This window comes from Mchenga conophoros, linkage group LG14 (genome assembly GCF_057382185.1).
Source record: "Mchenga conophoros isolate Kocher_MC1m ecotype Shallow Benthic linkage group LG14, M_conophoros_male_GT1.1, whole genome shotgun sequence".
NCBI lineage: Eukaryota > Metazoa > Chordata > Actinopteri > Cichliformes > Cichlidae > Mchenga > Mchenga conophoros.
Genome location: NC_140539.1, coordinates 13,099,884 through 13,113,432, shown reverse-complemented (window position 1 = coordinate 13,113,432; position 13,549 = coordinate 13,099,884). Strand labels below are relative to the sequence as shown.

The 13,549-nt window shown below is 44.0% G+C and overlaps 1 protein-coding gene across 2 annotated transcripts in view; it reads left to right on the top strand.

The window, feature by feature from the left end:
* The window catches only part of hip1 (huntingtin interacting protein 1), a 50,140-nt gene extending 40,384 nt beyond the window's left edge, over nucleotides 1-9,756 (top strand). For both annotated transcript variants that reach the window (XM_085245360.1, XM_085245361.1), the window contains exons 22-31: nucleotides 2,752-2,888; nucleotides 2,988-3,098; nucleotides 3,259-3,317; nucleotides 4,930-5,023; nucleotides 5,125-5,225; nucleotides 6,034-6,139; nucleotides 6,258-6,381; nucleotides 6,472-6,533; nucleotides 7,277-7,394; nucleotides 7,485-9,756. In XM_085245360.1, coding sequence (XP_085101486.1) covers nucleotides 2,752-2,888; nucleotides 2,988-3,098; nucleotides 3,259-3,317; nucleotides 4,930-5,023; nucleotides 5,125-5,225; nucleotides 6,034-6,139; nucleotides 6,258-6,381; nucleotides 6,472-6,533; nucleotides 7,277-7,394; nucleotides 7,485-7,495 — 923 coding nt within the window. In that variant the 3' untranslated portion in view covers nucleotides 7,496-9,756. The remainder of the gene's footprint in view (nucleotides 1-2,751; nucleotides 2,889-2,987; nucleotides 3,099-3,258; nucleotides 3,318-4,929; nucleotides 5,024-5,124; nucleotides 5,226-6,033; nucleotides 6,140-6,257; nucleotides 6,382-6,471; nucleotides 6,534-7,276; nucleotides 7,395-7,484) is intronic.
* The last annotated feature ends 3,793 nt before the right edge of the window (nucleotides 9,757-13,549 follow it).

The following is a 13,549-nucleotide window of genomic DNA, read 5'->3' as shown; positions in this document are numbered from 1 at the left end:
ATTTCTCCTTCCACAACACTGACACTGAAAAGCTGTGTGAAAATGGATCTAGCTAGTGACAGCTGCCCTCTCCTCTTAGCCACAGCTTACTTCTTTACCCAGTTCTTCATGTTGACCATGTCTGCACACATAAGTCCATTGATGATTTAGATATGCGTTAACTTGCGCTTTTGAACAGCTGTACCTAATAAAGTGACCATTAAGTGTATGTCTGTTTATCGTGTGGCGGGACACTCACATTGCAGTCGCAAATAGTTCTTTAGTCGTGTTTTAAATACAGAATGTGAGCCAAAACAGGCCAGAATAGAACAAAAGTGCTGACTTCATGCAGATGTAATGTTTTCGCCCTCGGGGAGATGGCAAGTCTAAACATGCCCAAATATAATAGCGTTCTGGCCAGCACTTATTTTACTGCAACAAAAGAAAAAAACAAAACCTAAACACTGGGTCAAAACCACAGGCTGCAGAGGCTAAGGATCAATGAGGAGCACTTAGCTTTGACTCGGTGTGTGTGCTTCCATACATTGCCTGTGGAGCCTGTTTACAGTTTAGAGCAGGGGTGTCGAACGTACGGCCCGCGGGCCGGATCAGGCCCGCAAACGGGTTTAATCTGGCCCATGAGATGATTTTGTAAAGTATAAAAATGAGCATCAATTTTTCAATAAAGAAACTGCTGTTCCAATTGTGTCCATTGGATGGCGCAATAGCAATTGTGAGCTACTTTGTTTTGCCCACGAAATTTAAACCTGATGTGCTTTGGCACCCTTATTGCCCCAATATGTCTCTGTCAAAAAAGAGAAAAGTGGATGCAGAGTGTTCCAAGAAAAATGGTCATCCTCCTATTTATTCACGGGAGTGAATGGGAAAGCTGTATGTTTGGTGTGTTCCCAGCATGTTGCAGTGCTGAAAGAATATAACCTCCGTCGCCACTATGTGAGTCTTCATGCCGACAAATATGACAACTTTCAAGGGCAGCGGAGAAGAGAGAAGGTGAATGAACTGTTGGCGGGTCTGAAGAAACAGCAGTCTGTGTTTACTCACAGACATCAGTGATGCTGCAGTGAAAGCTAGCTACCTCATTGCTCATTGCGCTGGACAGGGTCGGAGTGGACTGGTCCCGCGCTGTCAGCCTGGCTACAGATGGTGCGCCCTCAACGATCGGGAAGAAATACTGGATTGGATTTATATAGCGCTTTTCAAGGCAGGCGTTGTAAAAAAAAGTTCAGAGATAAAGTGCAATCTGCAAATGGAGGACGTGATTTTTGGACTTTTCACTGTATTTTGCACCAGGAGGCTTTGTGTTGCAAGTCACTGAAAATGGATAACGTCATGAAGGTGGTCATCCAAACTGTTAATTTCATCCGATCCAGAAGCCTCAATCACCGTCAGTTTGACAGTCTTCTCAGAGAGAAAGACCACATCTATGGCCTGCCATACCACACTGAGGTAAGATGGTTGAGCCGAGGTGCTGTGCTGAGGCGTTTCTTTGATTTACGAGGAGAAATTGTTGTTAAACGGTTTATGGAAGAAAAGGGCAAACCAGTGTTAGAATTTCATTCCGCAGAATGGATGCAGGACCTTGCATTTATGGTGGATGTTACAGAGCACCTGAATAACTTGAACAAACAGCTGCAAGGACGCAACAAAGTTGTCACGCAGTATTATGACAGCATGCGTTCTTTCAAGTTGAAGCTGTTATTGTGGGAGACGCAGCTCACTTCCCCTGTCTGAAAAATGTGTGCACGATGTGGCAGATATGAAGCGGTTTAAAGATAAAATAACGGGACTGTTACTAGTTTGAGCAACGATTTCAGATTTTTGGTGAACTGGAGAAAGACTTCAAAGTTTTTTGCTCGCCGTTCACCGTGAATCCCTTTGATCTGCCCGTCCGGATCCAACTTGAAATAATAGACTTGCAGTGTGACTCGGATTTGAAGGGCAAATTTGCCGCAGGTGGCTTGAACACATTCTATCAGGATCTCTTGCCAGGTTACCCCAACTTGACAGCCCTCGCTGCAAAACTGTTGTGTGTCTTTGTGAGCAAGTTTTCTCTGTAAAGAGCACATCCTGAAGTTAGCTGACGCTCAGGATGTGAAGCCTGATATTGATGAGCTGGTGAAAGCTAAAAGATGCCAGGTATCAGGAGTCAAATAAACTATGCAACCCCACTGAAAGTGCTGCATGAGACTCCCTGATGTAGTTCTGTGATCTGTGATATACGTCTGTGAATCACTGAGGCACTGTGTGTTTGTGTGTTCTTTGTCCTCAGAATTTTCAAATAACTTGATGTTTTATGATTATTAGCTATGTTGTGCCTGTACTATTTTGAACATACTGTCCACAGGCTCTAGATTTATTTTTATGTTGATCGTATTAAAACAAAGAAAACAATCTGAAGTTGTTGTTTTTAAGTTATATATACAATGATTTTACCAGTCCGGCCCACTTGAGAATAGACTTTTCTCCATGTGGCCCCTGAACTAAAATGAGTTTGACACCCCTGGTTTAGAGCAAATCATCTGGCTGTCAGGTGCTGCAGAGTTATATTTTGGCTTCCTCCTGTCAGAGTGTTCGTCTGCAGCGGTTGACACGTCTGAGGAGATATCGGTTTAATTAACACTCCAGCTTCAGCTGCTTGTGGCACAGTCATATCCCAGAGTTCAGAGTATAAATCTGGTAGCTCAAACACTTAGTGTGTGTGTTTGTGGATTTATAACCCGTGCATCCTTCCTGCCCCTTTTTGTGTGTCAGCCCTGTCAGAGAGTGTGAAGGTGTGCGGGGCTGAAGCTTTGGCTCTGCTGGGACTGATGAAGCAGCAGGACGGCCTCGCTGCAGCGGACAGCGGCAAGCTGAAGGCAGCTCTGGAGGCCGTCCTGGCCACGGCAGAGGTGGGTAGAGATAAAGAGTCGCTCTGTCTCCGCAGCCGCTTTGTGATACGATGGCTAATTTCTCCCTTAATGTGAATACTTGACTTTCCGCTGTTTCAGAAATTGCGTCCTCAGGGTTTGGAGCTGCAGCAGGGGGAGCTGGGAGACCTCGTGGAGCAGGAAATGGCTGCCACTTCAGCCGCTGTGGAATCAGCCGCTGCCAGGATAGAGGTGCATAAGTGTGTTTGGGAGGGGTGTTTAACTTTGGTCATCAGGCACCAGGTGTTTGTGCGAGTGTCCAGTGTGAAAACATTGTCCCCTGTTTGACTTTGCAGCAGTATTAACCTCTCACTCTTCTCCCCCCCTTATGCTCCTCTGTGCGCGCCAACAGGAAATGCTCAACAATTCTCGAGCAGTTGATACAGGAATCAAGATGGAGGTCAACGAGAGGTAATGCTCAGATTAGGACTTGTTTTTTTTGGAGGGGGGGCACCGCACGGAAGCTGAGCAGATTATCTTTTTCCTATAACATCATTTTTAGTTAAATGTGGGTTTCCAAAGATAACTGACTGTCTGGCTTTTAAAGCAGCTGCAACCGTGAGCCTTTCTACACTCATGCAACAGCGTAAAACTCGGACGAGCGGACATTCAGCGACCTTTAAATGAGTTCAGAGTCATGTAATGTCCTCGCTCTAACCAGGCAGCACCCTCCTCCTAAAGCAAACAGTCACACAGTGCACTGAAGCTCTGATATAGACCTGCCAAACATAGCACAGACAACAACACCACATTTTACCTCTAATTAGAAACAAACTTCAACCTCAAGCTTTTTAACTTCCGGTGGTTTTGTTTTGGTTTCTCTTTCCTGCACAGCAGCAAAATGCTTTTGAACTTTAGAAGAAGTTGAGTCATCTCCAAAAACTAACTCAGCATCTTCTTCAACAACAAGAAGCTCTCCACAAACCTTCACCAAAGCAGTGTTTACCTTCAAGGGAATAGTGCTGTAAATAACTAGAAGTCACTATATAACATGATACTACAGTATATTTCCTGAAAATACTTTCTTTATAGATATAACACATTTTGATGGAGAGGTCAGAGGTCAAATGTGACACAATACGTTGACGATACACCCCACACTTGTAAGAATCATAGTTTCTAAATTGGAGGCTTTTTGTTAATTTTCCACCAATAAATGTTTAAGTGAACTTTGAAGATGTGAGCTAAATTTTAATGGATTGTTAACATGACCTCACTCTACACCACTACAAAGTGTCAGAATGACACACACGCATACAAACATTACCAAAAATGTGCAAATGTTGTGTTTTTTGGTGGCGTTTTGCCTCCTTGGCAGAGGCGAGTGTTCCTAAGAGAGCGGCGAACTCCTCCATCTCATTTTGAATAAATAACACAGACACAAGCCTGCAGGTATCTGTTTGTATTCTGATGTGCGCAATCTGAGGAAATGAAGCGGGAAAGGAAAGGGAGATGGTTTTCATCAACCGCGAGATGTCGGATAGTCACCTGCTGAGTGCTGATGTGTGAAGAGTTTCATAAATTCAACCACAAAACCAGGACAAAGCTTGACATTTGAAGCCAGCCTGACACTTGTCTTCAATGCAGTATTCTGTCTTTTCAGCCTCATTAAATAAACGTCGGCCGTTTGTCGGACCCACAATAAAAAAAGATCGGGTTGATTAGGTTTCTCTGGTATTCATCCAGGCTGTGTATTAACTCTGTGTGCAAATTAAGCTAATTAAACTTTCTCTTAACTCTCAGGGTGACTTAATTATTCATGTAAAAAAGGAAAAAAGTGTTTAATCTGTAGCTGCTGTGGGAGATGATCATGCAGAGGAACAAACAGCCACTACAGCTGTAACCAAAACAAAACACACAAACTGCACTGAGGATTTGGGTCAGTGGTGCATCAGTCGTGCATTAGCTATCGCTACAAGCTGCGTTCAAGATATCTGCAGGTACAGCTTCTGAGCTACATCAGGCTTGCTTGAGCTGGAGAGCTGCAGGCAGTGATTGTCTTCTGCTCTGTCGCCCTCTGCAGGATCTTGGCCTCCTGCACAGAGCTCATGCAGGCCATCAAGGAGCTTATTTTGTCTTCCAAAGATCTGCAAAGGGACATCGTGGAGAGTGGAAGGGTGAGTCACACTGCAGCTTTATGTTACTGGTATTTTAGCATAGTTTAAATAAACTCAATATCTAACATCTAATTTAAACATGTTTGGTGTTTGTCCACCAGGGGGCAGCCTCCATGAAGGAATTTTATGCCAAGAACTCACGCTGGACCGAGGGCCTGATCTCTGCCTCCAAAGCGGTGGGATGGGGCGCTACAGTCATGGTGTAAGTAGCCTTCCTCTCCTCTGTGAGTCTTCCTCACAGCAAAGTATTAAAGTGCTTGAAGGCTGAGTGCTTGCTGTGGGAAAGTTGTTGATGATGATGATGATGAGCAAAGAGGAGACTTTTTTTTTTTTTAGAAGAAGATTGATAAAGCGAACACTTTAAGGCTTGTGAGGTTATTTACAAAGTTTTAGTTTCTTCTGAGCGTGATGCCCAGGAGCTCTGGCTAGTGACAGGGAAGATGACATCGCAGATGCAGACTGCTTCCTCTGAAGCGTTCCTGGGCGCACTTAGAGATGGGATTAGGTCGGGCAGTCGTTCAAAGCAGAAAAGGAGCAAAGTGAAATTGTTCAGGCATCCAAGCAACCTCCTAGATGTGGCGTTGGTACAGACTCTGTTAGCTGAGTCAGTGTTCCCCAGGATGAGCTGCGCTCTCTGCTTAAAGTGCTGTATTTTCAACAAGTGGAATTGCCAAATACAAGAAACCAGTAAAACTATATTTAAAAAAACCTTTGAATTTCAACCACAGGTGGACAAACTTAACAGTTTTGTTCATGTCCTGTAGTAATGATGGCTGTTATCTAATGTTATGTAAATGTTATGCTATAAACACTTACCCTGATGTGGGGTATAGTTTATGTTTTAAGGAGTCGTTTTCGTTGTTTCTATGTGTGCTTTGGTTTAAGATGCTAGCCGCGTTAACACTATAAAAATCTCCAGTGTATAAAAACTCTGTTTCCACTTCCTTTCTAGCTTTAAATTAAAATCAGAGCTTCCCTTGAGTTTGTTTTGCACTGTGTTGTTGTTGCAGGGATGCTGCTGACCTGGTGGTTCAGGGCAAAGGGAAGTTTGAGGAGCTGATGGTGTGCTCACATGAAATTGCTGCCAGCACAGCACAGCTCGTGGCTGCTTCCAAGGTGAGCAAAGAAGTTGAGCTTTTTTGAGAAAGCTGAAAACGTTACTTTAGCAGTTAACTCTAGGGAAAGATGTTAAAGATTTCACGTCTCTCGCATTATTGCTGCTCTCCTTCTGCAGGTAAAAGCAGACAAAGACAGCACCAAGCTGCACCGCCTGCAGCAGGCGTCCCGCGGCGTCACACAGGCCACCGCGGCCGTCGTGGCCTCCACTAAGTCTGGGAAGTCCCAGATTGAAGAGACAGGTGAGTTTTAGTTTCCTATTTCCTGCTACCTTAAAAAAGAAAGGAAAAAAAACCAAACAACCACAAAATATTTATGCCGGTCTTTTCTAGACACTATGGACTTCTCCAGCATGACTCTCACCCAGATCAAGCGACAGGAGATGGATGCACAGGTGAGCGAGCAGCCGACAGTCTTAATTAAATCAGGAGGTGACCGTAACTTCATCCGAGAAGCTTTTCACAAGGTGCCTTTCATTGGACGTGGAGTAAAAATAGTCTCTCCCTTTTGGCCCCAAAATAATCACAAAGTCTTATTTTTAACGAGCGAGCCGCTCGGGTAGGCGTGCCGATCCGAGACTCTGAAGGTTCGTTTTTCATCGTGAGTGAAGCCAAGGTTCATGTGAACACTTGAGTCTGTGTTGTGGCTTTGCTTCACCCACACTGAAAGAAAAACACGGGAAGCTCTGAACCTTCTCTCACACACACAGACACACACACACAGCTCATTGTTGGAAACGCACACAGGGCTCCTATTTTAAGATGTGTGTTTTAGTTTAAGTCAGACCTGTTTAAACAACAGCTTTCATCTGGTTGTTTAGAAGGTTTTCTCTCACTCACACACAAACACACGAGCCTGACATAATTCAGCCTGGATGACAGTTGGATTTTCCGTGTTTGAGAAAAGTTAAACAGCTGTATCTGTATCACACCGTGACACCCATAAACCCACGCTGGCAGCTGTGGCTGCGTTACGTACAGTTTTAAATGTAATAAATCATCAGCTGTTGCTCGATGAAAGGTCGTCTTCTCCCTTGTTTGTTCAGCTTCGAGCCGATCTGTTTATAGTTTTTCGTTTTCCAGGATTTGAGAGGGGAAAGTGATTAACAGTCCTGTGAACGTGTCGGCGTCTCCACAGGTCCTGGTTCTGGAGCTGGAGACCCGTCTGCAGAAGGAGCGAGAGCGTCTCGGCGAGCTGAGGAAGAAGCATTACGAACTGGCCGGCGTAGCAGAAGGCTGGGGCGAGGATGAAGAAGGTGGGCACCTGCGTTACAATTTATGCACGGTTTTAAAAAAACCGTAGCAACAAAAACACTTAAAATCTGTCTCCTCCTCGTCCTCCACAGGCACAGGCTGATCCCCGCCACCGGTGTCGTCACCCCACTCCTCCTCAACCCAGAAGACCGGCTTCTGTCTGCCTCTTTCTATTTATAGACACACTTTTCAGCCTTTCTTCTCCCTTGTTATTTTTTTAATTATTATTTGTTTGTCTGTTATCCAAGCCAAATGAAAAGGTGCTTCTTTTCTAAACCCGCTTCTCCACCCATGTCCCGAAGCTTCCATAAAGGACAGCACCAAGGGCTCAGCAACAGCGGAGGATGGGTGGGGGTGTTAGTGGTATCGGAGGGACGAACATGTGCACACGAGGAACGGTGTGAAAGACGACCCACAGCCCGGCTTCGCGGCCTTCCCCCCCGCTCCTCCTCCTGGACTGTGTTGGGAAAACTCAGCGGCGAGGTCTCTTATTGTCGTTTCCCTCCTCGCTGCACAAGTTCTACTCGTCATCCCGGGACGCACCGCACAAAGGGCGAACTCTGAGGAGCAGGACGGAGGGGGGAGATGAGTCCACCCAGCCCACATTCGTGTCTCCGTAACATAGACGGCGTGCTCTCCCATTTAAAAACAGATGTTTTTGTCCTGCGCGTGAAACCGCGGGAGCCCGAGACGCTTCTTTTTTTCTCACTGTGAGTTCTCACCTTATTGAGTCCGCTTCGCTGGACTTTCTGCCTTTCACCTCCTCACCATTGTAACGACCATGACTGTTAACTTAAACACCGACCCCTCCCACACACACAGACACACCCCTGATTTTTGGTCTTTATTTTAATAAGCGCTCAAATAGAACGGTCCATGTGCAGGAGGGTTGGGTTGCAAAGTAGCACACACACACACACACACACACACACACACACACACACACACACACACACACACACACGGTCCCTGTGAACTACCTCATGCTACATCATTGGAGGTAGCCGTGCATCAGGGGAAGGTTTAGATGAGCAGGTTTGCTGAAAACACTAATAACATGGGTCTGATTTTTCAGATTTTCCTTCTTATACTGGTTAAACTGGGGAACAGGGTAGCAAGAGGCAGCCCTCTTTATTATCGTTATTTTTTTTAAATATAGAGCTCGTTCTGATGTCTTTTTCTCTTCATCAAAACACAAGTTTTGCTCCTCGGTTCAGTAAAGACAGAGACCCTCCTCTGCTGTCTCGTCACAAGCTTAGCCCAATAAATCAGCAGGAGAAGAAATATCCATGAGAACTTTGACCTTTCTTGAAGTCAGACTTAAACGAGGACTCGAGGCCATTCCCGCTGCACAAACCTTTAGATCGGCCCGGTTTGATCACGTGACCCAGCCTCTCGCCACGCACAGCGGGGGACCGACTGCCGTTATTTTCCCTGAATTCCTTCTCTGAGTGACAGAGGGATCACGGGGTCTGGGACGAAAGCAAACTGCAGTGTTTTTTCAATAGCTTCCTAAAGACCAAGTAGCTGTGGACATAAACTACAAGCCTCCTGTTGTTGGAAATAATATTTTGCTTGCTTTTAAGGATTCGGTTTAACTTAAACAAAACAGTTAGTTTCCTAACTTCCTGCTGAACCCGACGAGCTGCCGTTTGGCTCTGGACTCTGAAACCTGAGACGAGCAGGCGTTTATCTTCAACCCTCAACACGTTACTTACCTTCTTTCTATTCGATGACCCGCGGTTGGTGGTGGTGGGGGTTTGTCTCTCTGTGTCTTAACGTACTTTAGTTTTGGACGCTCCGCTTCAGCTGCATATCTCTAAAAGGTTGTGACACTGGGTAATTTAACAGCTGCTGGTCGAATAGTATTTGCCAATAATAATAAGAAGTATTATCTGCAGTGCTATTGAGTCCAGGTCTTTTTGTACTAAATGATTTTTAGCTGTAGTCTGTCACTTCTTCCACATCTGGACAACACATCTGGTAGCTGACTTCAGTAGAAGAAGAAAACCTCCATAAAAGAAAGGAGCATTTTCTTTGTATGGATTTTTTTTTTCCAAGTGTCTTGAAAGACTGGATTGCACCTCGAGTGATATTTTGGGTTTTATTTTATTTTATTTTTGCCCAAATTACCTTTTTATTAACCTCTCTCTCCCTCTTTGGCTCTCTCTCTGGTTCATGTCTGTTTAGTCCTACCAGCTCAGCCAGCCTTTCAAACTGCCTCACACTGTAGTCAGAGAGAAACAGATACTCACATAGCAACATTGAAATATGTCTTTGTATAATATACTAAAACTATGTTGGTGGGTTTGTTTTTATTTTTTCAGTTTTTAAAAATAAATATTTCAGCTCATTAATACAGACCATGGCGTGACTGCGTCTCCTTCTTTCCCTCGTTGGATCTTAGTTCTGGGGAACAAACCAAAGCCTGTAAAGAGCACAGTTTTGAGAAATGTTAGTATTCTTGGAAGACGTCAACGTTGCACAACAGTCACTGATTGATAAATTACTTTAGTCTTTGCTCTGTTAATCCTTTTACCTGATAACGCGGTGGTCGCTGGGCAGATTTTGAGGATTTCCAAGAAATAAGTGAATAGCTGGTGGAGACGACGTGCAGACAAGTGCAAACAATGGCATCCTTATGTGCATGAGAGCGCAGTGGTGGGAGGGTGCAGCGGGTGTAGGCTCAATAACCATCTTTTACAGAAGCAATAACCCCTTCATGTGCGTTGGATCAGATTTGAAATCCTAATGCAGCTAATTGATTTTTCTTTTTCAGGAGCAGGGGTTGGGTTGGACTGTTTTCCAGTAAAAGGATTGACTCGAGTATTTTTTAAAGTGCTTTGTTGGCACTCACCTTTGCCTAGATTTTCTGGCCAATGAAAGACAAAAGAGGAAAAACTGCTAATGAATCAGCCTGAGCCACACCCTCCCCCACCGCACCGAGATATGGTTGGAGGCGCTGCGGGACTTGTGAGTAAATGAATCGGTGTAATCTAAAACCACTGTGCTGAGATTACATAAATCCCCAATCTGGGCTGCTCCAGGATCAAACGTGTCTCCTCATAAGAGCCTTAAATGCTCCTAACTGCAGTACAGCTGATTGCCACTGAGGAAGAAACAAAATACAAACAATACCACCTCACAGCAGCAGATCATCATTAACTCTGCTGGTAATGTCTGAGTTATAAACCCTGCTTGCAACTTTTAATCACAACACTATAGTTAAAGTCTGAGTCTTTCAGAAGCTGCTGATCTGCTGGGATTTTCCCACACACCCATCTCTATTGTTTATAGAGACCTAAAGGTCTCCTTTTCCAACCAAATATCCAGTAAGCGGCAGTTCACTGTGTAAAAATATCCTTTTGGTGTCAGAGGAAGATTGTCAAGCTGATTGGAAGCCAACAGCATCTTGAATAACAACCAAGGTATTCAGAAGAGCATTTCTGAACATGCAACATGTTTCATAAAGCAGATGAGCCACAGCAGCAGAAGACCACAATCCTGTCGGCTAAGGTGAGAACACTGAGGACACAATTCAGCTCACCATAACTGCACAACTGAAGATTGGAAAAACATTGTTCTGATCAGAATTTCTGCTGCAACATTTGGACGGTAGGGTCAGTTTGGTGTAAAGGACCTGAAAGCATGGATTGTGCCAACAGATCAGGTTGGTGGTGTAATGGTGTCAGGATATTTTCTTTGCACACTTGGGACTCCTTAGTACCAACTGAGCATCATTTAAACATCACACCCTACATGAGTACTGTTGCTGCTCGTGTCAATTCCTTCATGGCCGCAGTCCAACCATCTTCTTATGGCTGCTTCTTGCATAATAATGCACCATGTAACACTGGTCAGATGATGATGAGTGAGTTTACTGTACTCAAATAAACCTCCACAGTCACCAGATCTCAATCCAAGAGAGACACTTTTGGGATGTGATGGAACGGGAGATTCACATGATGGATTTGCAGCAACTCTTTTATGCTATCATGTCAACATGAACCAAAACCTGAGGACTGTTTCCAGCACCTTGTTGAATTTTTGCCACAAAGAATTAAGGCAAAAAACGTCTCTATTACTACCAAGGTGTATCTAATAAAGTGTCTGCTGAGGGTGATTCAAACATTTATTTAATTTCAAAGTGTACAGGTGTGCTACAGAAATGCATCCCCTCTCTGTGACGGTCACAGCTGCAGTCAGGTGCAGACAGGCCACAGGTGTGCTCTGTTTACAGTCAGCAGCGACTGTAAACCTGCAGGCCCAAAACAGCAGTAACCCTTTTGTAGGTCAGTAAATCCTGTAAGCTGAGAGTGTTGAGCAGCAGCAACAACAACAGCAACAGGCTGAGGATCTGTAGAGCGGCACACAGCTAATCATAGCGACACGTGACATCTGAGGATCAATCAAAAATACGGTGAATACAATCAGGGCAGAACAGCAGATCAAAGGGCAGTGCGCACAAAGACGTTCGTCAGATGTGCAAAACATGTTTCTGAATATCTTAAAACGTGTCTATACAAAAAGAAGTGACCCTTCTGTCTGGTGCACGCTTCGGTCATCTCCACTTTGAGACCGAAACAACATGTCATGTACAAGTGAAGCACATTTAATAAATGAACTTTCCAAAAGCCTTTAAACTGTCCTCTCAAAGGTTGTTCAACATTATTGTTGAAATGACAAATATTCACTTTTTATTGTTAGCATTAGTTGTTACCATGGCAATAAAGCTTAGAGGACACCTTAGCCTAAATTCACTAATGTTAAAATGCATGCATAAAAATGTTATGCTGTCTCTACAGACAAAGAGATGTCATTAAAGCAGCTCTCTCTCTTTAAAGAGCCCTACATCAGTACATGTTGTTCCACTCCCCTCTCAGTGGCTCAGTGTGCAGCGGTGCTGAACTGTTTTGCTTTGTGCTGCTGTTGTGTCACATGGGTTATGTAGTGGGTGGTGCCTGTGAGAAAGACAGGGCTGAGCTATTTATAGCCTCTGCAGTCTCTTACAACAGGTCTCCTGGCAGCAGCAGCAGCACAGCCTCGGTCTGTCTGAGGATTCAGCAGGGACCAAGAAGCCCCACGTATGCAGCATTTTTTAGATCAGTGTTTACACTGACAGGTTCAGCACGATGGTTCACACAGATGGAGATAGACTGAACTGTAGTAGGTTATACAAGAAGAAAGCATACAGCATATAGCAGGTTCTGCACAAAGCTTTGTGAAACTGGCAAGAAGAGTAACTAGTAAACAATAGTGGTTTCAGAGAAACTTATTTTTTCCAAAGAGCTGCTGGTGACATATAATTGCATCCATCCTTTGCACATGAAACTAAAGCCACTGCTGTCCCCTGTGCACGTGGTGGTGATTCACATTTTCTTTTTTCGATTGTGTGTGTTTTCATGTGTTTGTTTTGCTAATGTGCTTCATTAGTTTCTCATTTGAAGGCCTCATGCAGTGCAGATCTCTCCCTTAAAGCTGCATCACAGCTGGTCTTGTACAAATCTGTTTTTATTTTTGTGCACATTACACACAGTTAGGTCGATTGGTTTTTGGATAATTCTTTCTATGTTTTTTATAATTCAAGGGGTGGAACAAAAAACACTTTAACAGATTAAAATAACAAAATCGCAATAACTATTTAAGAATTACAGTCAATTTTCAGTCTCAACAGTAACTCATTGAGAGGCAGTTGCATGGCCATGTGAAGCCCATTATCTTGTATTTGTTATTTGCTTACTGGAGCTCTCAGTAAGCAAATCCAAAAAGATGGCAGTACAAACAAAGGAGGCCGTCATTAGGCTGAACAACCAAAATTAAAGCCTTCAGCTGCCAAATCAACAGTCTGGTTGAGCAGCTGAGCGATACCAAAAGACCTGAAAGACCACAGAAGACAACTAAAGTGGATGATCACAGAATTATTTCCATGGTTAAGAAGGAAATCCTTAAAATCTAACCAATTTAAAATCTCTCTGCTCAGATCCAGAAATATACTGCAGAACCGATTAGAAAAAGCTTTATAACGCAAATAATATAATGTTTTAAAACATGCTGCAAACCCAGTCAAAAGGGTTCTCAAAGCAGCTTTTGGAGTCAACATCAGGTGATGATAAGCTGGTCCTGATGTTTCTAAACAACAAACAGAAAAAATGGAAAA